This window comes from Lonchura striata, chromosome 3 (genome assembly GCF_046129695.1).
Source record: "Lonchura striata isolate bLonStr1 chromosome 3, bLonStr1.mat, whole genome shotgun sequence".
NCBI classification, from domain to species: domain Eukaryota; kingdom Metazoa; phylum Chordata; class Aves; order Passeriformes; family Estrildidae; genus Lonchura; species Lonchura striata.
In genome coordinates, this window is record NC_134605.1 from 45,253,096 (window position 1) to 45,278,126 (window position 25,031).

At 36.9% G+C, this 25,031-nt stretch overlaps 1 protein-coding gene across 2 annotated transcripts in view; it reads right to left on the reverse strand.

Moving 5' to 3' along the window:
• Positions 1-25,031, reverse strand: part of ARID4B (AT-rich interaction domain 4B) — an 86,710-nt gene that overhangs the window by 6,280 nt on the left and 55,399 nt on the right. The window contains exons 13-21 of one of the 2 annotated variants that reach the window (XM_021527101.3): positions 24,218-24,312; positions 23,005-23,102; positions 22,532-22,799; positions 21,363-21,535; positions 12,368-12,613; positions 5,941-6,025; positions 4,975-5,167; positions 2,348-3,556; positions 389-499 (exon numbers count right to left, since the gene is read on the reverse strand). In XM_021527101.3, the coding sequence (XP_021382776.2) occupies positions 389-499; positions 2,348-3,556; positions 4,975-5,167; positions 5,941-6,025; positions 12,368-12,613; positions 21,363-21,535; positions 22,532-22,799; positions 23,005-23,102; positions 24,218-24,312 (2,478 nt within the window). The remainder of the gene's footprint in view (positions 1-388; positions 500-2,347; positions 3,557-4,974; positions 5,168-5,940; positions 6,026-12,367; positions 12,614-21,362; positions 21,536-22,531; positions 22,800-23,004; positions 23,103-24,217; positions 24,313-25,031) is intronic. The other variant, XM_021527102.3, reaches the window with a different exon arrangement.

Here is a 25,031-nt window from a genome sequence, read left to right on the forward strand (position 1 = left end):
CTCCAAAAACTCATCTTGCAGAAAATACAGAGTATAATTTTCTTCAGGTCCCAGTCTCCCCTCCAAAGCAGGCAGCTATCATGATACAGAGATACCTGTTCCAATTCTGCCATGTGTGAAATACTCACTCTTCTTGGTTTTCCTGAATTGTGAAATATTAAGGAGCTCTTAGAAATAGGCCCAGAAATAATACAAGATATTTAAAAACACTCAGGCATTTAGGTAGAGCAGTTTCTTCATTTAAACAGTGTTAAGAATTCCCTGATGAGAACATTTTGTCCTAATGCATTTTTTATTAACTGACTTCATCTCCTACAATCACTTGAACAAATGACATGCTACTTCCACACCTTTTATTTTATATATTTATTTTATAAGCTGTACTTACTAGTTTTACTCTTCTTTTTGTTGCTCACAGATGTTTTGTGGCTTCTTTTCTGCTTTTTTGAGGAGCTGCCTCCTCCCTGAGCATCTTTAAGTCTTTTTTGGCCTGTACAGACTGTAATTGGGAAAAGGCAAAAAAAAAAAAAAAAAAAAAATTGAAATTAAATAAATGTTTGTACTCCTCCCACAAAACACTTCAAAGCTTAGGTTTGTAGACAACAATGCAACTGCTCCTGCCTATCCTTAATGCAGTTCAGTTTTCTATTTATATTGACAAGAGGAGGTGAAAGACAATGGAAGGCACACAAAGTTTCTTTGCACAGAGTGCAAATGTATGATGATTCTGAATTATGGTCCCATATGCATCACCAGAATTTCTCTTGAAACACATGGGTTTACTATTTTTAATACTGTAAATTAAATAAGAATACATTTATTTAAAAAGTTATCAAGACCTACTAGGACTAAAAAATGTTTTTAAAAGTTTGCTGTACTTGGAAGCTGTGAGAAAAAAAAAACAAAGCCATAATCTGTGATCAGTAATTACACTGATTGAAGGTGTTAAAAAAGATCTTGGATAATGTTAAAAAAGAAAAAACAAAACCAGAAAGGCAAACAAAAAACAAAGGAAAAATTCTACTGGTATTTGTGACTACAAAGGGGAAAAAGTAGAAAAGGAACATGGAAGGATTCCAGTACACCTGCTAAAAGAGACTGTTTAAGAACTTCAAACGTTGTTTCACAGCCATGTGACTTCCAGATTAAAAATTACCCCTAGAATAAAACAATTTAAAAAAAGGAACCTAATTTTCTGAAACAGGTAACATGCTGACAAAATCAGAAAGGAAGTTAAAGTCTAATGCATGTAAAGCAATTCTTTCACAATCACGTAAAACTTCTTTCAAGTGGCAATATAAAAACCCCAGCAACTTAAGTTCTAAACCTACACAGCTTTAATTAGCAAAGCAATACAGGTGTATTTATCAAGGGGTACACATTCACCTCTTCCAAATTCTCTCCTTTAAGAAAACACATTTTGTTGCATACTTCCAGAAGATTATTTCCAACAGAACACTGAAGGTAACACACCTTTAAGGGCATTCTGAAAAAAATAGCTGATTGCTAGCCAAAAATCTACTGAGCTGAGAAAAACCCATTTCTGTCTCAGGATTGTATACAAAACCTATTTTCTTCCTTTGTATTCATTATTTTTAGCCACTACAACACAGTGAAAGTAGCTGTACTGTTGATGAACTGCAAAAACAGCCAGTCACTTTCAGAAAAAAGCTTCTAGATCTTGCCTTGCCAGCAGTTAAGAAGCAGGCAGCAGTACAGAAACATCATATGCACAAGTATTTATTATCCCCCACTCTCTAGTGGTTTCAGGAAAGGAACTTCAATCTGAAAAATCACATATGAAAGTGAAACATAACTGAAAAGGTCAATGCTTTTATCAGCTTGACTTGAACCTTATTAAGGTAATGTTCTAGAAAAATAGCAATTAGAAATGACTGCCTAAGCACCCTAGCAGCAAGAGGGCTTTCTCCCCCAAAACAAACAACTTACAGAGACTCAAATTTTATGCAAGAAAAGCATCTCCTGCTTCTAAGAAGGGTGCTGGAAATGCTTCCATCTTGCTACAGTAAATGTTCCTTACACAAGCTATTAGAGTTTGCTTTGGGCTTTTTTGCCATATCCAGAATAAATTTCATTCTTTTACACTTTGTCCCTCAGTGAAACCACCACAATTTCAAACAAAAAGCCAATAAACTTGCTGGCAGATTACATTTTACTCACAAGATGATTATGCCATTTCCACACATCTGAAATGGACAGCAGGCTACTACTTCCTGCAACAACTAACTTCCCTGCACCATAACCAAAACAGAATGAAAATACATCAGCAATGTTACAAATAAGATCTGGTTAGGTTGGAGACAGCTCTGTTTACCCTTTCCTTTACCTTTTTCAGCATGCTCTGGCTCTGGTTGATTACTACTACTGGAGCTGACGCTGGCATCAAAACCTGTTGGAGAAATATTTCCCTCAGACTGGAGGTCTTGCAGCTCCCCTGCCACACTGTCCACCTCTATTGTGCTATCTGTTTCACTTTTGATGCTTCGTATCTCTTCTTGATTTGGTGGCAGTGTCTCAGAGACAGTGACACTGGACTGATGTCTACTGGACTCTGTCACAGTTACAGAGGAAGGTGACTCAGGAGTTGTAGGAGGTGTGTTCAGCACTGAATTGCTGCCGCTGCTTGGAAATTCGACTTTCTTCTCACCCACTTCAGTCGGTTTTTCTTCAACAGGTTTAACATCCACACTTGCTGGCAAAGATTTTTCAAGTTCACAGTTAGGCAAAGAAATGCCTTCTTCTGCAAGAGTCTGAAGCTGCTCCTCTGCTGCAGCATCCTCAGGAGCAGCATGTGGAGGAGAAGCAGCAGCCTCAGTATCAGAGTCTGAGAACAGCTCCTTCAGCGTTTTCTTCGGCCACTGGCCTTGGATACTTGACCACACATCTTTTCGATCCTTTGCTCTGGTGTTCTGAAGTCTTTCATCTGAGTTATTTAGAAGCTTTATTCTTTTCTCTCCCACTTCAGAAAATCCAGAGTAGAAAGTACTTGTCCGTAAAGATTTCCTTTTCTCCTCTAGTCCATTGTACTTTTTTGTTGGTGTGATTTTCAGTTTAGATTTGTCTTCCTCATCTTCATCCGAGGAGCTATTACTGCTATTTTCTAAACTAAGGGAGTCTTTGTTTTTGGACTTCTCATCCTTTCTATTAGGTGACACGGTCTTCAAGGACTCCTCTGCAACACAGTGTCTTCGTTTTCCACGCTTCACTTGTGGCTTTGCTGTTTTATCCACTATCTCCTTCTTTCCATCCTTTCTCTTCTTTGTGGCTTCATCTTCTCCATCGGAGTCACTATCTTCAGATAACTCTTCCATCTCTTTCCGCAATCTTTCGGGAGACTTGGATACAGATTTGGGCACCACTGCATCTGTAAGAGCTTTAGTTTCCTCTGGGAGGGATGAACCACTCTGTTCTTTTAGACGGAGTTCATTTTTATCTTGGCTTACGGCTTCGGGCCGAGATTCCTCTTTGCCATCAGCATGAACATTCGGGGCACTTTGGTCATCTTCTTGCTCACTATCATCAGAACTTTCAGAAGCTAATTAAAAATAAAGCCAAACAAAACAAAACAAAAAAAAAGAAAACAAGAAAAGTTTGTCTTGATTCTGATTACAGAGAATTATTAAATAAAAAAACAAAAAAACAACCGAAGAAAACTGTACAGATATGAAAACATGCTCAGGGATCTCTAGCAGTCTCTTAAATGGTATGTCCCGAAGAGTTCAAAAACTCATGGTATAATGGCTGGATTAGAAACTAGGAAGATTCTCTGTTATACAGTACATCTCCAGGAATTTCTGAACAGGTAGAGAAAGCATAGATGGCATTAATTGATAAAATATGAACTTCTGCACCCAAATTACCTAAGCCACTAACTGAAAGATGCCCTTACATATTTCTTATGGGTGACAAATACTACCATTATCTGCCTTTTTTCCAAAGACCATAACAAGACATCATTTTCCCTGGAAAATCCAGAGTCTAAAGGACAGAACAAAACACACATTGGGTACGCTCTAACAAACCAACCTGATGACCAGCCTGGAAAAAGGAAGCGAAAGCAGTAAAGAAAGGCACTTAGGGAAACAAACAGACAAGAAGAATGTAGGACAACTGCAAGAAAATTCAGGGTCAGCAACAAAGAAACTGAGAGAAGAACAAAGATATATAATGCTAAAGGAATCAAGAGCAATCTCAGTGCAAAAAGATATGGATTCAAGGAGAAACACAGGAATTGGCTTAAACATATATATATGTAACTCCTTGAAATGTAAAGTTAATTACAGATTAATTATCACACTAATAATAGTGTCATTGCTAATTCTTGGGGTTTTTTTGTTTCTCATTTCCTAATGAAATAAAGCATTACAGATCATGTTGATTGTTACTCTACCTACTCTTTTGGAGCCCAGTGACCAGTGTCATTCAAGTTCAAATAAGTCAGAATGATTATTATTATTATATTAAATTCACACAGCTTCCACACAAGTTTGTGGTTACCCAAACTACCTATACCATACATGATTTTCTTCTCTGGAAGCATGTGCTAAACTAAGAATGAAGAGAATCAAGTAGGTATTAAAATGCTGCTGTCAATGTGTGGGCATTGGAACACAGTACTAGCAACAGAAATGCAGATATGAATAATGGGTCCTATAGCTTAGGTAAATCAAGAATTAAAAATTTAGAAATCAGATAGGAAGCAAAAATGCTTTGCTCTATATCAAACCAACAACGACAAAAAAGGATGGCAACACAAAATGTAATGACCATTAACACACTGAATTCACAGAAACTGTCAACAATGTTTTTGTCCAAGGGTTATTTCTGAAGATGTTATAGTTAGCCAGATAGACTAACATTTAGTTGCATCAGTTATTCTCCACTGTCATGTACTCCTGTTTAAAGACCATTTAGACCATTTACAGAATTAGAAAAAGCTTTTAAGTACAATACCTTGTAGCCCATTAATGATAGAAGTAATTTCTATTGATTTAACTGGAGCTTGTTCAGTATTTTTGGCTTCAGTGCTGTCAAGTTTGGACCCAGACTCTGGTGATGTATTGGTGTGAAAAGGGGGTTTTGACAAACGTCGCAATTTACACGGTTTAGGAGAATACTTCTCTTCCTTCTCTCTGTCAGTTTTATTCTAGGTGAAAAGAAAATACAGAAACTCTTCTCATCGGAGCACACATCTTATACTGGATTACAATTAAACAATGCTTACAGTTATCTTAAACATTCAATCTGTAGAGGAAAGCTCTCCTCTTTGTTTAAAGGACTACAAACATCTTTCTACACTCCATGCCAAGACCCTTCTACTGAAGACAGGGACATTGTCAACACTAAAACAAATGGGAAAACAAATGCAACCAGTGCTCGAGAAGTGACACTGCAACATGCCAGGCTCAGCAGGGGCAGAAGGAAAAGCTTCCTTGAAGCCCACTGTCCAAGAAATATGTCATCATCTAAGCCTAAATACCAGTTGTGGAAGAATCAATTTTAAAAGAAATCTTGGCAATAAAATTATAGAGTCCCATGCACATGGGACAAATGCCAGCACAGGTTCAAATGCTAGCACAGGTTTGCGCTGTACAATCAGAGCTCTCAGATTTCACTCCCCTCAAGCTGGCTCCCAACACTGACAATAGTCTGTATCCTTCTCATTTGATTTCTGTAAATGACTACGTACATTTAATTAAAAATTCAGGAAATAAGGAAAGAGAAGCTTCCCCTCCTTACCCCAAGGAGAAAAGCCAAAACCATGATGAACAGAATATCCATGTTTAAAAGGCTATGAAGTTGCATTGCCTGATAAGCATTTGAAGGCCAATCAAAAGGTCAAGAAGAGAGGCAGGGATTACTTAACTGTGTATCAAACCAACACAGGGAGCAACATGAGAGAAAAGGGAGAAAAACTACCTTTATTTTCTTTCGATGCTTAATTTTTGGTACATTTTTGTCAGCTGGTCTCACTATCTTGTCTGCCTTTATCCACTCATCGTACCTAAAAAGAAATAAAGAAATCGTACTCATTTATTGTTTTAAGCAGATAATCACATCACAGTAGAAATTTAACTGAGGAAAAAGGAGATTAATAGCCATATAAAAATAGAATTGGAATTTGAATCAAGTAATTTGTGCAATTCTCAAGTCTGTGAGGTTTCAGCTAAGGTTCAGAGGATTAGTATCTTTTTAGACTGAGGGGTAAATGCAAAACCTATTTTCCAGTCTGCAAAAACAGCAGAAATCCATGTATGCAGGTTCAGCAAACTACCTGAATGAGAAATCTGTACAGACCTCTAAAAAGTATACTTCCTATTTATACACTGTAAACCCTTAACAATAAAATAAACAACAATAAAATAAAAGACAATAAAATAAATCCTTTCAACTACATAAAATGTGATCAGTTAATAAAAATAAACTCTTTCCTGAGTGACTGCAATGAGTTATCTGGAGTGAGTACCCCTTCAGAGTCACCAGCTTTGAGTCACTGGCTTCACAGGGACATTTTTCAATTCCTTTTCTGTTAAAGGTTTCCACTTAGCATCAGTGACACAAAACAAAAACATACTAAATAGCACCAAACTACTAACAACAGGTATCTTGTTATTCAAGACTGGACCCGTTAAGTACAAATCCAAGACCAAAGAAGTACATTCTTAGTAAGAATATACTGTAACTATATAATAATATTCCTAGTAAGAATAAACTGTAACTATGTAACTATATAATATACTGTGCTTGCCAGATTGTGTATCTCTGAAATAGTCAAGAATCATTTAAATCTATTTTTTTCCCTCCTGATAAGAATAAGCTGCTTTACTACTTAAACTGTAAATTCAAGAACCATAGGCATAAGAAACAGTTCAGTTAAAAATTAGTTGGTATTAACTTTGACCTGAGTGCACATACAAACAAATTCTGGTGCTCTTAGGTAAACACAGAAATAGAGGGAAAAAATTAACTTTAAAAACCCAAAACTACTCTCTCCAAAAAAACTTGTACAAGATGGAGTTGAACACAATCATCATGCTGGCTTTCCAGCTGGGATTACTCAATCATAATTTTGATGTATGCAATGACTACTGACACAGTCCTAATTCAGCTTTTTTGCAACCACTGTCAATTATATCCACAATATTGACATAAATTAAAAATATTTAGGGAAAAACATGCAAGTTTTCAACTTCCTTCCCTACATATTATAAGTTACAATCTATACAAGGGTTTCAGAAGCTAAATACTGTATTCTAACTTAAATGTCACGTAACAATACAGTGAAAAATTAAATAGCAATAGTCTGAAAAATCTCTCCAAAACAATTTATTCTGCTTTTTCACCTCCATGTAACAATAAAAAAATACAAAATCTTACAGCAGACCATGCAGACTATGCTATACCAAGACTGTCTACACTGCTGCAGATACCACTGTCATTGTAGTATTACCCTGCCATTACCAGGTGAAATGCCAATAAACAGGTTGAAAACTGAAATACAATTCTGCAGAGTACTTGCTCATATGGAAAAATCCCATATTCTGTAAGACTGTGGGAAACCCTATTTGAAGCAATCTTTCTTCAAGACAAAGACATATTTTGCAGAAGGAATACCATGAAGCACTGGCCAAATGGACTTTGTGACCCAGAGAAATGCAGCAGGAGTATTTTACTGTATCAAAATATATGCAGGAAAACAGCACTAGGACCTGAAAAACACATGGTGAAAAGTGAGGATTCTGACAGTGTCCTTTCTGCCTCAACCACATTGCTAGAATACCAAATTTGTATTCACTCATTCTTATGCATCTCCAATAAGAAATTAATCTTCCTCCTATGCAAAGTCTGTGCACAGCCCACACTGTCTGAGATTCACAGCAACTGCAGTGCTGTTGGGGCAAGAGCTGACAGACATGGGGGCACACTGAACCAAAGGAGAGAAGTGCAGAATCTGAAGAGAATACCTCTCCTTACCACAGTCCTAAACATCATGGATTAGAAACAGTGGTCATGCAAGCTCTCATCTCAAGGAGAACAAATTGGAACACTAATGTGTGACAGTCACAGCTGCTGGCCAGAGCACATCCTGCCTTACTCCTGACTGCATCCAAAACAGCAGGCAGACCCTGTGAGGAGGCCACAGAAATCTCCCATCTTCTCCAGGGAATCCACTGCCGCACACTTCACACCCTTGCATCACACAGCTCCTTTCACTGCTGACATGTCTGATGCAAATGGCTTGCCTAAACCTGGGACAACTGAACCCCAGGCTGAAACAGACCCTGCAAAAAAGATTCATTCCAAGCTACAGCTGACAACCTGACCCTAAATTACATTCTGCTCCCCTACAAGACAGAGAAGCACCCTGAAAGCTGCATCTAAAATGGGGTGTGTGACTCTAAAACTGCATCTGCTAACATATGAACACTTACTTCACCACTAATCTTACTTTGGACAGTCTGTTCACAAAACAAAATTAACCTAAAAATATTATCCAAAAAGTTATTCAGCTCTCATTACAAGAAGCATGTACTTTCAGAGGACCTGGGTTGTTTCACTGCAGTGCTGTCTTGCACATGTACTAGCTTCACCACCCTAAAATGAGCAGATGAGAATGGAGAGGAAGGAGGTAATATGAGGACCTCATGAAAGAGGTGCCACAGATTTCTTTGAAAATCAAGACCGGGGATTTAATAAGGAATTATTATTTACTTAATTTTTTAAACCAGGTTTCATATGAAAATCTGAAACACTTCCATAGAGAAAATCCCCTTGATTTACCAAAATAGACAAAGAAGAGCACTTTGCATCAGAGTATGTACTGATACTATTACATTCACATGCATTACGTGGAAGATAAAATGCACCACAACATACACTCAGAGACTGCACAGTCGATCTTCCACAGAAGTACTAGAGGAGAAACAAAGAAAGCATACTTGTCCAGACTAGATTTATGTTATCAAGGACAACACTTTACTCCAGACAAATGACCTCAAGCCACTAGCAAGCTTTGGCAAATTCACTGAAAAAGTCCAGTATACTATCTCTAGCTAATAAAAAGGGAGAATTAATTTTTTGTTTCTGTGATCAAAGAAAGGAGAAAAACTAGTCTGATACTTAAATACTGGAATATTAGATGGGGATTCTAGTTTGCCTAATTTTTTTTTAATTTTTTTTTTTAATAATCCCTCCCCTGCCCCTCATGACATACATTACTCTCCAGGACCCAAAATTTTGTTGCAGATTTAATTTCAGTGGTTGACTGTGAAGTATAAAATTTGCATAAGAAGTAATGTTTCAACAAACTTACACCAAAATTAGCACTTTCACATGCAGATTTCTGAAGGAAAGAAGTGTTGAAAATAATAAGTCTTAGCTTTAAACATTTGAAACATTCAAGAATAACATGTCTTGTGATGTTGTACCATAATGATACACAGTTTCATCAATCTAAAGGCTTTTTAAATATGCACCCTCTAATTACTGGGAATACACTGCAGAAGAAAGTCACCTCAAACACTTACAAAATGAACTGTTCTTTGCACTGAAGATTAAAATTACAACAGAAGGAACTGGCATCTAAGTAAGTTTCAGTTACACAGAAAGCAAATATATATGAATTACACGTAATTCAGAATATCACTGGTCTGTCAGAAGAAGTAGAGTTTCTCTGTATTTCTCTGCTTTTTCTGTAATATGTGGTAACATAAACAGGTCCTTCTAACAGGGTAGAGATTTCTACCATTCCCTTTGACTAGAAGTCAGGCTCCACTGAACACTACCATTCAGAGACCTTTATCAGAGACACACATCACCTGAATCTCAGGAGGTAGCAACAAGATCCTTTAGCATAATGCTGTAAGGCTTCTGTGCTATTTACTCTTTAAAACAAAAAAAGTTCCACAGTTCTTAATGTTACTGCTCCAGAGCATTTAAAAAAACCCAACTTATGAGGATGAGTATCAAGTTTACCCAACTTCATTCCAAGTACCCTAAAGAATGTGAGCATGCCCACACAAACAGTTATTCTGAAATCCAGACTGATACTGAAATTACCTTGTGATAAGAACCAGTAGTAGTTATATTGGATTTCTGCTCCAACTCATGAGTTTAAAGAACAGGCCATTAAATGGCATACTTGACCAAAAGGGGAAACGGGAAAGTCAACTTTAAGGAGCAGAAGAATGACAGAATTTAAAAAACCATGGATGATTAGCAAATCCTAGTTCAGTATATCCCCTGTACTGTACATACAGCACTTGTCCCTGCTAAGTAATCTACAATGAATAAGGAGAGGAGGAAATTGCTTTCTACCCAACTAAGGCAGCTGCTTTTCTAGGTTGTCACTGACTGAAAGCCAAATCAAGCTGTTAAAGCCTACAAGACTAGTCTTCACAATACTAAACTGTCAAAGTGTTCAGATGTTGGCTAAAGCTGAGGCTTACACACTCTACCTGTCATATCCATAAACTCAAGTAATTTTATATGTATGAAAAAAATAGCCACATTTAGCAGAGTCCATGCACATTCCCACAGCTAAATCTCAACCACTGATGTGTTTTTCAGTGAAGAATCCTACTCCCCATAAACGTTTTCAAAGGGCTCTTTTGAAACACCAGGTAACAATATAAACTCAAGTCCTACTGCCAGAAAGACCAAACAATCAACACTCCTTACTTCTCAAATGAGTTCAACTAAAAATGCTTTTATTGTCAAATATATGCTAGTCACAGAAGTAATGCCTCTGACATCAATCTGAAGATTTGCTTAAAATGCAGAGTTAAAAATTTAGAATCTTGATTTCTCCTTTAAGAACTGGGGTGCTGGGATCTCCAAGGTGAAGAAGACTCATTTCTGACTTCTCATTTCTTCAGATTTGAAGTAGTACAGCTCAAATAAAACTCTGATCATCTCACCTCACAGCATGGATAATAGCATGATATTTGCTCCAAAAGAAAAATAACTTCTATCCTTACATGTGAATTCCAGAATAAGAGTTTAAAAGCAAGAAAGCTGTTGGAATGGTATACACAGTAGTCTTCAGTGAGCAGGATGAAAATTTCAGCAAATTGCACTCCAAGGGGGTCCTCCTCAAAAAGAACTGGACCAGAACGCAAGTCACACCCCAGCTCCCACCTTGAGCAGGCTGCATCTCCCCTCATATCTTGACTTCACAGCCCACTATGCTTACAGACGTTGCCTGAAGACAGTTTAAGTCAGATCTTACTTCTGTAGGTCAATGCAGATCAGAATTCTACAGAAGATCAGCAGCAAAACGGGCAAGAGCGAGATTCCTCCTTGGCAGTAGCACCCGGAAATCACTGGGCCTTGATGCAAAGAAGTGAATTCAAGGCAGCAAGAGAAGCACTGCACTTCTCTGTTACCTTTGCTAGCAGATCTTGCTAGAACTGAATAAATGGTATTTGTCCTACCCTCTTGGCCAGAGGCAGGATGCCCAGATGACAGATGAAGGTTACAGGAACCTCAGCTTTCCCAGAAAATGAAAAATAAGAAAAAAGTACCTCAGACTTGTCTCAGACTTGTGAGTTGTTTTTTTTTTTTACAGACAGTAATGAAGTTTAAAAGGTACTATTTAAGGACAATGAGCAATTATGTGGAAACTGAGGAAAGGAGCAGATATGCTTATAAGCTTATCAAAAATTTTAGTTCTCTCTACTGTTTTCAAAGTTGCTTCAAGTTTTAAATGGCAAAAAAGAGGTCTGAAATAGCAACAGAAACACTTCAACTTATTTCTGTTAATGCTAGACTAAAGACGGTAAGAACCATATGCTCCTCCTTCTATTAGAGAAAGCATAAGAAGCCACTAGGCTAATAAGAGTCTGGGTGGGAGGGGAGGTGGGGTAGGGAGGACAGATATCAGATCAGATGAAATGCAGTTACTTGCTGTGCACTTATTTGCCACTAAGAATCTTGCTGTTTTCCAGTTAAATACCCTATTGCTGGTGTACTCTGTGCTTCACTGATAAGAGTGAGCTCACTCAGCTAAATGCACTACTCAAACACTGAATCAGAGAAAATTGGCTTAAGAGAGCCAGAGGAGGAACCTGAAAAGAGTGATGTGTCACCTGCATGGGAAGATCTAAAAGATGGGGAACAAATGAAGCCTTCTTTGAACAAGTCATTTTAAGATGATTTTCAAAGTAACTAAAGCCCTGCATTTATATAGTTTTAAAAATCTATGTTTCATACAATACAATGACCTTCACAGAACACCAATACTGAAAGTTTAGGACTCCAGATGTCTATTAATTTAGTTTTTAAAATTCATAAGTGTATTTGTGAAGTAATTCAAGAAGTAATCACTAACTAAAACTCAAGTTACCTCACGTTCCATCCACAGTAGTGCACCAAGTAAAGGACTTCTCCACCTTCGATGTCAGAATCTTTAATACTAGCTTCATACATTTTTTGATTTTTCCCTCTTCCATACCGCACTTGGACTTTCATGCCTGGTGGATAGCATTCAAACTCTTCTTCCTCATTGTTATTGTTGTCTTCTTCCTCCTCCTCCTCTTCCTCCTCCTCTGCTTCTTCTTCATCTTCATCTTCTTCCTTATTCGTGTCATCTCTTGAAAGGTTTAAAAAATTGTAGAGTTAATACGAGATACTTCATAAGCTTTTCAGTTCCAAACCACATATATTGATAAATATTGTGGATGCATTAGAGAGTGGGAAACAGGAGGCTCCAAATACGTGAAACTGTACTACAGCTGAGTAATGTCAGCAAAATAGGATATAGCAACACACACAAATCCAGTGACTGTAAGGTGCAAAAGTGACTAAAAGGAAAAAAATTCCATCAAAATCTGTATGAGTAGAAGTTGTTCAAACTCATCTTTATATGATTCTTGCATGCAGTCTCTTTGCCTAAATATAATTTTCTCACTTAAATCCTTTTCAATATAGAGAAAATTTCCTAAATTCCATTTTTTAACCTACAAGTTCTTCAAATGCTTCTTAAAACTTGCTTCTCAAAAAAATCCTTCTTTAATTACAATACATAAACTCTATCTCAATAGATTGAAATTACTGAGTTCTTCAAATGCTTCTTAAAACTTGCTTCTCAAAAAAATCCTTCTTTAATTACAATACATAAACTCTATCTCAATAGATTGAAATTACTGCAACCACAACAAGATTTTGAACAAAAAAACCCCAACACCTTATATGACAGTATTAGCAAATTAAACAACCTGTGCTAATTGATGACCTTGTCACTCCTTGCCAATTACACCAAAAGTATTATAAATATGTCAAACTTGCATTTAATTACTATATAAATACACAAGCAGGTGTTCACTGCTTTCAAAAGGAAGCTAATTTTGAACACATCTTTAGACATTTTGGACCAATTTTCAGAAGCAGTAAGAACCTACAAATCTTTCTCATTTCAGTCATTGGTAGCTATGGGCTGCTCAGTTATCTGAAAATTATCTGCAATCAGCTTAAAGAGGCAGACTAGATTACAAAAGTTAATAGGGGAAAATATCTTCTAATCCTAGACTTCTAAAGCAGCATTATTGGCCGTCGTACCATTCTAATTACACACTCTGTGCCACATGGAACAGATTTAGTTGCTGACTAAATTCACAACAACTGCAGACCACCAATAATCAAAAAACCTGACAGATGGAACAGGTATGTTTGGATATCTGGATAGGAGAACGTAAGTACTGCTCCAAGTCTGATTCACATCAGTATTTTATTTAACTTCACAAACGGGGAAGTCTGTATTAATAATCTAAACCTTTCCATAGCATTTTCAGTAGAAAATACTAAGATAAGCCAAGCTACTTTTTCTCTGCGAAAGGATGCTCCTTTGTGCAAGTAAAACTGCAGTATTATTATCTAATTAGCTAGCAAAATGTAATTCAAAACAATATGCTAAATTCAACTGTAGGATAACCATACTGATTTAATAAAATTACTTCAGAAATGAATGTTGTCACATATATATACATGCATAGACACACTAAATATACAAATACATATATGTGTATATATACACACACATGTGCATACACTGAGACAAAGGCTAAAAAAATCCATCTTTTCCTAGTACACCAGGTCACAGAAGACATATCTATTCAGGTATATATGGCATGGACCATACGCTATAATTCTAGAAGGCCAACATTTGAATTTTACTTTTTACGTATAAATGTATGTATATGTGTAAATATACACACACACAGAAAGTCTTGGCCTTCCAGGAAATATAAATGCTGATAGATAGACAGACAGATATAGAACTATATACACTTTGAGTGAACTACTTTGCTAGCGAAGTTAAAACCACCAGTTAAAAATGCAACATGAAAAAAAAGCTTTGAAAGCTCACTTATGGCAAAATTTACTTCCCAGAGAAATCAAGAAAAGAGGTGCCCAAAGAGTCAGACAAAAAATTCCTGAATAGGATTCCACAGCTAATAACAAAAAGTGCCAACTAGTAATTTAAATGATTTTACGTTATACTTTCTGCTGCACTAAACAAAAACTCCTAGCCAATTTCAGTACAAAAGCTAAAAAAATGGGATCAGAAGCAGAGCCACCACTGCTCCAAGAACTAGAGGAGCTTTTGATTTTCCATTACATTTACATTATACACTTCAAAACTGCAGTGAACCAAACTCTGCCTTTTTAGTTTCTCTCCAAGATCTAGGGGCACAATTCTCTCATGCTGTCTGCAAAGTAAAGTATGCCTATGCTGGAGATTCAGGATTTTCCAGACACTGGCAATTATGGTACCAGTGACTTTTCAAAAGCTAAACAAATTTGGAGTCTCTCTCATCTTGGTGTCCCAACATACCCTACAAAGACTCCATGAAAATACCAGAAATTGGTACCTTCTGGAAGAGATGTGTGAAAACATCACTGTGAGTAACTTGGATGGTCAAGCAGATGTGAACAGCAGACTGAACATAGGTGGAGGGCATGTCAGGAAGCAAAAGCAAAATGGCAGCAGAGATGGCTGTAATTAAAAAGTGTTCTAAGGAGTGACCTGGTCAGCTTGAGGTTTTAGGAAACCAAACAGAAGCAAAAAATATTAACCATTTTAGAGCAGAGGAAACCCAACACACTCATATAGCTCCTCGAACAAAAAAGCAACAAAAAACCCCAACATAAAACCCAAGAACACATACCAACAGTTGCAAGCATCTTTTAATGTCATAAATAGTTCAAATCTGGCAGTGCAGACAATGCAGAAGCTGTGACTGCCACGAAACTGAGGTTTTTCTAAGAGGAAATTGTGATTGTAGGCATCCACTATGCACAGTCATAACTTCATTAGTCCATGTATGTATGCATGAGATCACTGGATTTTCTTCAATGCTGTTTAGTCAAAATCCCATTTGGGGGAAGGGCATGGGGGAAAGGTTTAAAAAAAAAAAAAAAGATAAAAGAAAAAAAGAGACAAACCTCTTGGCAGCAGACAATAATTGTCAACTTAAAACCAGTACCAAGCAATATCTACCACAAAGCTGCAATAATTTGAACAACCCAAGCAGCAGCTGATAAAACAAGGCAGCAGCAGATGGGCATACACAATGTACAGGAGACACAGCATACAAGTGTAACTCTGTTCCAGAATCCAAAGTATTACCAGAAAGCTTATCAGGACTCAAAAGCATTACAAATTACCACAGACTAAAAAGAATACCTTTACCCCATCTCACATGGATTGGGAAGACAAACCTTCAGAAACAAGACATGAATGAATTAAAATGCAAAATTATTTGTTAATAAAGTGAAACCATTAAAATGTTTAGACTATACGAATATTGCTTATCATTAGTTTCAAAGGATAAGGCAATATCCTCAAAAGGCTAAAACCACACACACAGTAGGTCACTCTGTCAATATAAAGATTTAACACCAACAAGCCCATAATTAAGTGTATTAACAACCAGATGCAGTTAATAAGTGAAGCACTGCTGCTCTCACATCACTCAAGAAAATGCAGCATCATGCAAATCTCTTCTAACCCACATTCTCTGGCACTAAACCGGAGCTGAAACTAAACCCAGGTGAAACCTATGAGACAGAGTATGATGTGGAACATTATGTCTGCCTCCTAGAATTCCTGTTTTGCAGCAAACCTAACCCTACTCCAATACACTTCCCCTGACAGACCAAACTGGTACACACAGCAGGTGAGATGGCACATGCAAGATTATTTTTTCAGGGGTTATTATAAAATTTGAGGAAGCAAGATTATTTCAATTATTGGCTTAATTAAGTCATTACAGTTAATTGAATCACCAGCAGAAATAAACTTTAGTATAATTGACACTTCAAGTTTAGAAATCAGCTTCTATTTTTGTTTCCTCCTTATTTTTTTCCTTCTTCTCATCCTAGAACCTAAGTTAACCTCTACTTCTCATAATACAGAGCTGAAAGATGTTCAGTCTCTCTTCACATTGCCAATCACAGATGTATTAAGGTGACCTCAAGTTTTAAGGTAGAGAGGTCATTAAGACCTTTACTCATACCAGGACAATGGAATCTCATCTTTAATTACACAAAATAACATCTCCCCAAAAATCACCAGTATTTGTCTTCCCTCTTGTTCTGGTTTTGGCTGGGATGGAGATTATTTCTCCTTGGTAGCACAGTGCTCTGTTTTGGATGCACCAGGGTGGGAGGAAAGCGAGCCAGTGGTTGCATGGTACACGACTGCCAGCTGGGTTAAACCACTGCACTTCCGAAGCTACAAAGAAAATCTAAAAATAAAAGCCCAAGGGACTTCTGTCTGCACACAGAAAGTTGGAATAAATGCAGTTGGGGTCCTTTGTCCCAAGGAAAAGGGAAGGCACTACCTTGATCTGAGTCACAGCTGAGTGTAGTACAGTACACTTCAATCATACAAGCACATTGGCTGTGATCAGTGTGCTCCTCTGCCACAGATGGGTGAGAGGACCTCATGTTATCGCTCCTCATCATTCAGCCACATGTGTTGAAACATTCCTCAAAAGGATAAAGGGTGGTTCCAAAGTCTGACTGAAGAGTACAGCCCTTCCTGTTTTTAGAGCACTGGTTCACATTCACCTTGGAAGCATCCAGTATCTGATGAGTGTTTAAAGACTCTCCCACACATCACATACACCTCAATGACAGCCACCGTGGTTAATAATTTGCACAGTGACCATTTCCTATGTAAAATATGATGGCAGAACCATTTTTCCCAAATCAGATGTCTCCCTTCCATTCTATACAAAGAGCCAGTATGTCTACACCACCCTCTACACTTCATTTGCAGCTAATTGCTGTATCAAAAGCAATCACTACATGTATGCATGTATCAGTCTGTATTCTATATTAAGAAAAAACAATCAATTAGACTGTTTCTGAAAACATGACTATGCAATGAACTTCTTTCATCATACAAAGACAGCTGAAATACATAAATAGAATACACATCACAAATAAGAGCACTGAAATATATTCCTATAAATAAAACTACTAAGTATGGTTCTTATAAGCATTTTTCTTTTGCACACACACCAACAATCTACGCTTCTGAGCATAGATTTACACTATCCAAGCACTGAAAATGACACATTTTCCCAAGCAAATCATCAATTCCACATAAACTTGAATCAAACTGGAAAAAGCTATCTCAATACATAGTTCTCAACTCTTCAGAAGCGTAGAGAGATGCCTTTATTATCAAATATTCTACACTCCAAAAGATTCTAACCTTCTTGCTACCATTTCAGATCCACCACCACAATGATGCGTCATTTCAAGAGATAAGGAACTGAAGAAAATATTGCCTCTTACAATGTCTTTCTCTTGTATGTGAAATGGAGCTTCTGACTATTACATAAGCCCACTGTAAACTGCTTTCAGAAAATACCTAACAGGTGTTATCAGAAAATTTAACTCTTGTACAAAAAGCTTCAGCAGCAGCACAGGCACAGCAGGTAGTCTCTTACCCCACAGGAGCAATACCCCTTAGTGAAACCCTTCACATGAAACAATGCCCATCTTTACTCAGTTTTCAATTGCTGCTTTTATTATTTCTAGTTCCCTCCTACTGCTTACAGGAGGGGAAATGTTACTACTGCATGAAAGATGCATGTAACAGCTTTAAGATTAAGATTTTTCTCTTGCAAGTGAATGAATGGCTGATAGTCTTGGACAGAACTAAACCAAAGACTAAATGTTTAGCAATTTCACCTTGTGATATTGTCAAAATATGACAGTACCAGCTACCAGAGAACCATACCATAAAGACCTAAACGATCAGTATCAGATAACTAGAAGTGTTTAGGTTTCTAAAGCATTCCTTAAGGACATTTGTTCATGCATTCCTTGAAGAAAATAAAAAAATTAGACCATTTTCAAGAACAAGAAACAAATAAATTCAAGAGGTTTCCTAAGGCCAAAGAAGGACTTGTGAAAATGACAGTCTGATGAGCAAGACAAGGTAAGATCAAGACTTGGCAGCCCTTCCTGGTGCTCAGGCAGTACCTCAGCCACAAGAAAGAAAATACAAGAACAAAACCTCTCGCAATGTCTATGCACTGGAACTGGTATTCTTAAAAGAATTTTTCCTGGGCACCTCAAAAACACAAATACTACCCATATATAAGTGTGCTGCCAATTTTTGTTGAGCAGCAAAAATTACCCAGATTCTCAGCATTTAAACTTTCATTTCAATATGAAGTTCTTGATAGTGGTCTGTTCCAGGTGTCTTAGAGCAAAGTGTTAAAACCAAAATAAAACAGAAAACAAAAAACGAAAAAAAAAAACCCCAACCAACCAAACAAAAAAAATTCTCAATAAAAACTCCAAAACCAACACAGAAAGTTGGAGTTGAATTAACTATCTGGGGGGGAAAAACAAATCTTACTAATATTGGTTATATAGCAATTAACCTACACTTCAGTTTCTAAACTGCACCTACTATGAAATTTTTAAACATTTACATTTCATTTTATCAGCCTGTACTAAAAAACCCACACCTTCTAAAAACTCCACTAGGCTCTCGGCCTCAATCTCATTGGAACATATTCAATTGTCTACACAGTTCATTATGTAGAAAAACACCTCCATTCCCAATTTGTTGACTTTGACTCAAGTGTTTAACAAGTTAAAACAGATGCTACACAGGAAACAGCACACCCCCTATGCAATGCTACATTTGAAGATCATGACTTCCACAACATCAAGTTTGTAGAAACTTCAGAAGAAGGGTTTTGAACTTTCTTGTTTATTCATTGGCCAAGTATAACTACGTTTTTTTGATGTTATGGAAAAGGATGATTTACGAAGTCAGCTTTGTAAAGAACCCTCTGAGACAGACACATTCCTGGCTTTTTTAAAAACTTGTTTTAATGACCACAAATTGTACAACCTGTATCTAACACAGGTATCTTCCATTAGCCACAGGAAAAAAAAAAGAAAAAAGGGAACAACAAAAGCATGTATGGAATAAAGGGCAAGGTGCCCTTTGAATCTCTACTCTCAGGGTTCACAGATACACAAGCAGGCAAGAAACTGGCACTCTGGGGAAGAAAGTAAGAGAAAGTTGAGCCTTTCTTCCTCTTCATCATATTGTTAAAGTCTGTGTAGATGGAACCATACAATTCAAGTGGCAGCAATCTCAAAAGTTTGAGAACCGTGGGACTGCACAAAGAAACAAAACCCGTAGAAAAGAAACAACTCTGGCTTCCAGCAGTATTTCCTGAGATTTGGCAGTTGGGAGTTACATCCAATCCCCCCATAAGAAAGTCAGCAAGAAGAAACCCTGAAGTTTTTTCTATCCTCATAGTTCCTTGTGTCTATAGACAAATAAGCTACATGAAGATGTCCAAAGTCCCACAGATATAAATGCAAATAGAAAACTCTACAAGTTTGCTAATATAGCATTAGATTTAATTTGTTCAGCTATTTTGTTAGGACTGTGAAGGACAAATGGTCCATAACTTTAAAAAAGTTCTAGGAAGACATTTTAAATACACCAAATAACAAAAGTTCAGTCTGAATTTCACACTGATTTATTTTGATTACATTTCAGGTATTGGTGTGTGTGATTAGTTTGCTACCTAAAACATGCCTATATTCATTTTGCATTTCAGTTCAACAAAGAACTCCAACCACAGCATTTCCATCTTTGTTTATAAGTTCTGCCACTTCTAATCCATTAAGTTTGGTATAGGGAAGTACAACATCTAATACAATGCCCCATAAATTTCCTTTAAGCCTTTATGGCATAAATGCTAAAAACACTGTTTAGCATTGAGGATGACAGTGACATTTTTAAAAGCTCGTTAAAGCTGATACAAGTGCATTTTGTACTCCCTATCAATCTGAGAGGGAAGTAGGGAAAAGTAACCATGCTAAGAGTGCTACTACAGTAACACTGCTTATAAATACTTACAATTAACTGCTGTAAGTCTTCAATTTTTGTAATTTAAATTATCCCTTCAAACACAGCATGCGAAAGTATAAGGAGGTGTCATTGTCTGCTTTCCCTGTTGTAACAGCTTCTCCCTTAAGCAACTGTTATTGGGTTTTCTTGAAGAATACTGTATTAAAAGAGATCTATCTGACCTCCAAGAGGAATTTTTGTTTTCTTAACACTAGAAATCATACTGTGTGAGAGTTTTAATTGTAAGAATACAAATTGTTAACACATGGGATTAATGAGGACTATATTCCGGTCGTACTTTTTTTGTGTGGCTGCTGAAAAACACTTGTGAGATTTTCCCGCACTGAAACAGGAAAACCTGCCTCTTTCATGAACCAAATGATTCACACACACTCATTGATTAGATGGTCCTGAGCACCCCTATTATTTCCATCTCCTACTTTAAAAACACCTGTCTGAAGATGGGCACAGGAGACACCTGCCAGCCCCAGGCCTATTCAACAGAAAGGCTGTTAACTGAGCAAGGCAAGGTACTTCCATCTTTTTCCATGTTACACACCCCAGTGCAAAAGCAAAAGCTGGAAACCACAAGTTTCCACAATATACTTCTACCAAAGTCAAGTATAAAAATACTCCTGGCAATGATTGAGATATTTTTGTGTTAAATCAAATAGTGACTTATGCTTTGTATATTCTGCTCTCACTCAGCATACACTTAAGACTGGAACCTAAAACTTTAAGTAAAACTTAAGGTGCCTTTTCCTTTAAAAATAGACTGATGAACTTCAATGGCCTAACCACAACAAGTTATGAACACATCAGTCTCTGGAAGATACGAGTCTTATTAACAACGGCATGTCTGATTTGAAGTTCAAATAGCAAGAGTAAAATTTAAAAAACACCTATGTCTCATCTGATTAGAAACAGCATAACTTACCCTAATTTTTCTTTTTCTTCAGCATCTGCATTTACTGTAGGATTTTCCATTTCTTTGATCTTCTCCTCCTCTTTATCTTCCAATTTGGTTTCGTCTTCAGTTTTGATTACATTTAAGTCCTTTTCTTGATCAGGCTGAGTAAACACAGAATCTGGCAAGTTTTTTTTGTTTCCCTATGATAACAAAACCTTTAGTTAACTCACAAGGTGAAAACAAAGGATTTAAGAAAAGGCAGACAAAACACACTTAAGTTATAAGAGCAAAACAATGCTACAGTGTGGAGCTTGTCCTAAAATTACAGCACCTCTGCTGCTTTTCCTTTTGAAAGTCTTAAGCTAAACCTAACAGTTTGAAGGTGCAGACAGTGTCCTAGCTTGTTTTATCACAATGATATAGACATGCAGCTCTTAGGCCTGGACTGCAAAGCAATCCCCAAGACAAACACTTCACAAAGTATACTTCCACTTGGGATGCAGAAATACCAGTATTGGCCCATCTGGTCTTCCTCCCAGAGAATGCCTCCCTAGCAAAAAGACCAGGTCTGGCTGCCACTTATTACAGCTGTGTTGCACAGTGACTTGAGGAGCCACACTGCTTCCACAGTAAACTCCAAGGCCTGTACAGTGCAGCACGTCAGTTTATGGCCCTGAACTTTCTTTGCTAAAGCCATTGAGTCAACAGTGGATTTTTAAAAGCTATAAACATTTGTTTCTCTGGACCACTAAACTACATGAGAACATTTGTACATAATATGTCCCAGCTTCACTGGTTTCACTGGAACACACAAATAACAGCAGTATTTAGGAAGGCTTACAAGCATAGCTAAATGCATAATGAAAATATCAGCAATAGCATTAGTTGTTAGCATGCATTACCCAGATAAGGATAAAGTTGGACACTAATCAGTCTCCATTTCACCTGGAGACCCTCAAACAAGTGGAATGTTGGAGCTGTTTTCTAACAAGTCAGACATTTTGACACCATGACCCACTAAAACAGGCATCTAGGGTAAATACAGTTCAAATGTCCTGTTCTGAATTAGGTTCACAGTGAGTTTTTGTCTTATTTTAAATCCATCATAGAAATTTCAATCTTTATATTAATCATGGTTATTAAGACACCAACAGACTTTATAAGCAAGATATAAGATGAACTTTAAAATATATTACCAGAACAGAGGGCTTATCATTTTCTTTACTTTCATTATCATTCTCGGCTGACTTTTTTTCTTCTTGTTGTACTACTGCTACTTCTTCCTGCTTGCGCTCGTCCTTGTCCACTTTTATTTCCTTTGCATCCGGCTCTGGTTCTTCACGCATTTTCAATTCTTTGTCTTTTTCACAGTCTTTACAAGGCTTGTTCGTCACTTTCTCTGGCAATGCCATTTGAAATTCAATGTTAGCTGATGTACAATACTCTTCAAAACCATAGAGATATCTAAAAGAAAAAATTGTTTGTGATAAGCAAGTTTGACTAAAGAAGGAAAATCCAACCTAGAGATGCTAAACGTGGGCAGTAGGTTTAGAGCCTTAAAAATTGCATTATAACCAACGAGTTATGGATTTTATGTATATTACCCCTAGCATAGGATCACTTCAGTTCACTGTAACTTTAGCATAAACTTCATGGCTTCATTACTTACTTTCTATATGCACATTTAACATTATATCCTGCAGCTGAATTTAATACAGGGATTCCAAGATCTTGATAAACTTGCTTCCACACTGCTCCACTTTCAATCTGTTAAAGACAACAAAGTCATTGTTTTTGAATTAATTCACTCACAAAAAAACTAAATTGACAAAGTTTACTGCTTCAGAAAATAAATGTAAGTAATTTCCTCTGATCTATAAAACTGCTATTTATCACACGCACAGTATTTCACTGTAATGCAAACTGTAGTCTAATGTAATCACTTTAAGCAATTTAGCATTTCTGCAATGCAACAAGCCACAGCAGGCTTTCCTCTCCAGGTGGCAATAAAACAGAGGAAAGAAAATATAGCTATCAGAAAAATCAGTACATCATTTTTTCTTTTTATTTTATATTTAAAGTAATTCTTAACTATCAGAGCTAGAATTTTCATTAAATTGGAAAGAAAAAAGTAAGTCAAAGCATTAACATACTCAGCCCTGGTAGTACTGCACCAGACACAGTGCCTACCAGTCTTTCATTATGTCCTAAATGTGCCCTATGATGACAAATTCTGTGATGTGCCCATTTCTAACCATCTGTGAAGGTAAAGCAGATGTACTGCAATACCCACATACCACATCCTGTCCTGTCTGTCAGAAAGGCATCACTGCACACACAGACCTCCTCAGCTGTCAGGCTACATTCATTGGAAGTTCATGCACAAACAGAATCTGCTTGGCCATGAATTCTATGTATTTCAATTACTCCTCCCAAGACCAGCTTCACTAACCCCATCAGCAAATTCTTCTTTACACTGCCCAGAATAAATAGAAATTAAGGGCCTCACATCAAGCCACTAAACTGGTCGCCTTTGAGATTTTACTGAGCAGTGACTCCTTTCACGCGAAGGTAACAGCTTTATCAGACAAACATTTCCTAAAGTATTACAAACACACACATGCTGGCTGATTTTATGCAGTAATAATTAAACAGGCTGAATAGATGTGTAATTTGTTTAGCTTTTAACTAGTTCTGGTTGATGTTAAAGCATGGTTTTTAGAGCAACAAGGAGTCTTATGCAGCCATAATAGAAAAACTGCAATACATCCAATGGTCCTGTGTTATTTATCAGTACTTCACAGAGAAACAAATTATTTAACAATAATAAACAGCATCCTCAGGTTTTATGGTTCTGGAGTACTCATCATACTAATACTCACGTTATCAAATCCTCCAAGCTTGTGTACAAGTCTGAATAATTTGAAGAGATTCAAATTTCTATATCCTAAGACAGGTCGTTTGTTAATAGGAGTCCCTGGGTAACAAAGACAGCTGTTAGGGTGTTTTGAAGTTTTTTTTTTTTCAGAATAACATGAAATTCGTGCCATATGCACTATTATTAAATACAGTATTTTAAACCCCACCTCCTGCATACTTTCTTTTCACGGAACTAAAACTCTAGAGTCTTACTGGACTAGGGAGAAAATAGGTCATGTTATTTAATGCATATATATACATTCTCCCATACATTACTGAACATGCAGAAATGATGCAAATTTTCTTCTTAGCTCTATTGTACATACTTTTATTTCACCCACTGAAATAATAACATCTAAAAATACAATAGTCATTTTACTGACATAAAAAAACCCAAACCAACCTTCACCAGGAGCAATCCCACAATGCTTCAAGAGCGAAAACTTCCTATGCTATTGTACTAGCAGTAGCTCTCACATTGTCATCTCTTGTTGAGTTGAACTCATTTCATATGGCATTAAAGAAGATACTAATTTAACCAGTTATAATAGTAATTTAAATACAGATACCCTCACTCCTGCCTTTTTTTGCAATATATAAAAACCTGGTAAAGATTTAACATAATGAATGGTTATGGCTTTCAAGAACATCTCAATCTACGGATAGTGTTCATGCACTTAAGCTACCAGGATTCACAAAAGAAAAAATTAGCACAAAGTAAGTGCATTTTTCCATGACCTAAAAGGTGTGTGTGTCAGTATTTTAAAGTTATTAAGC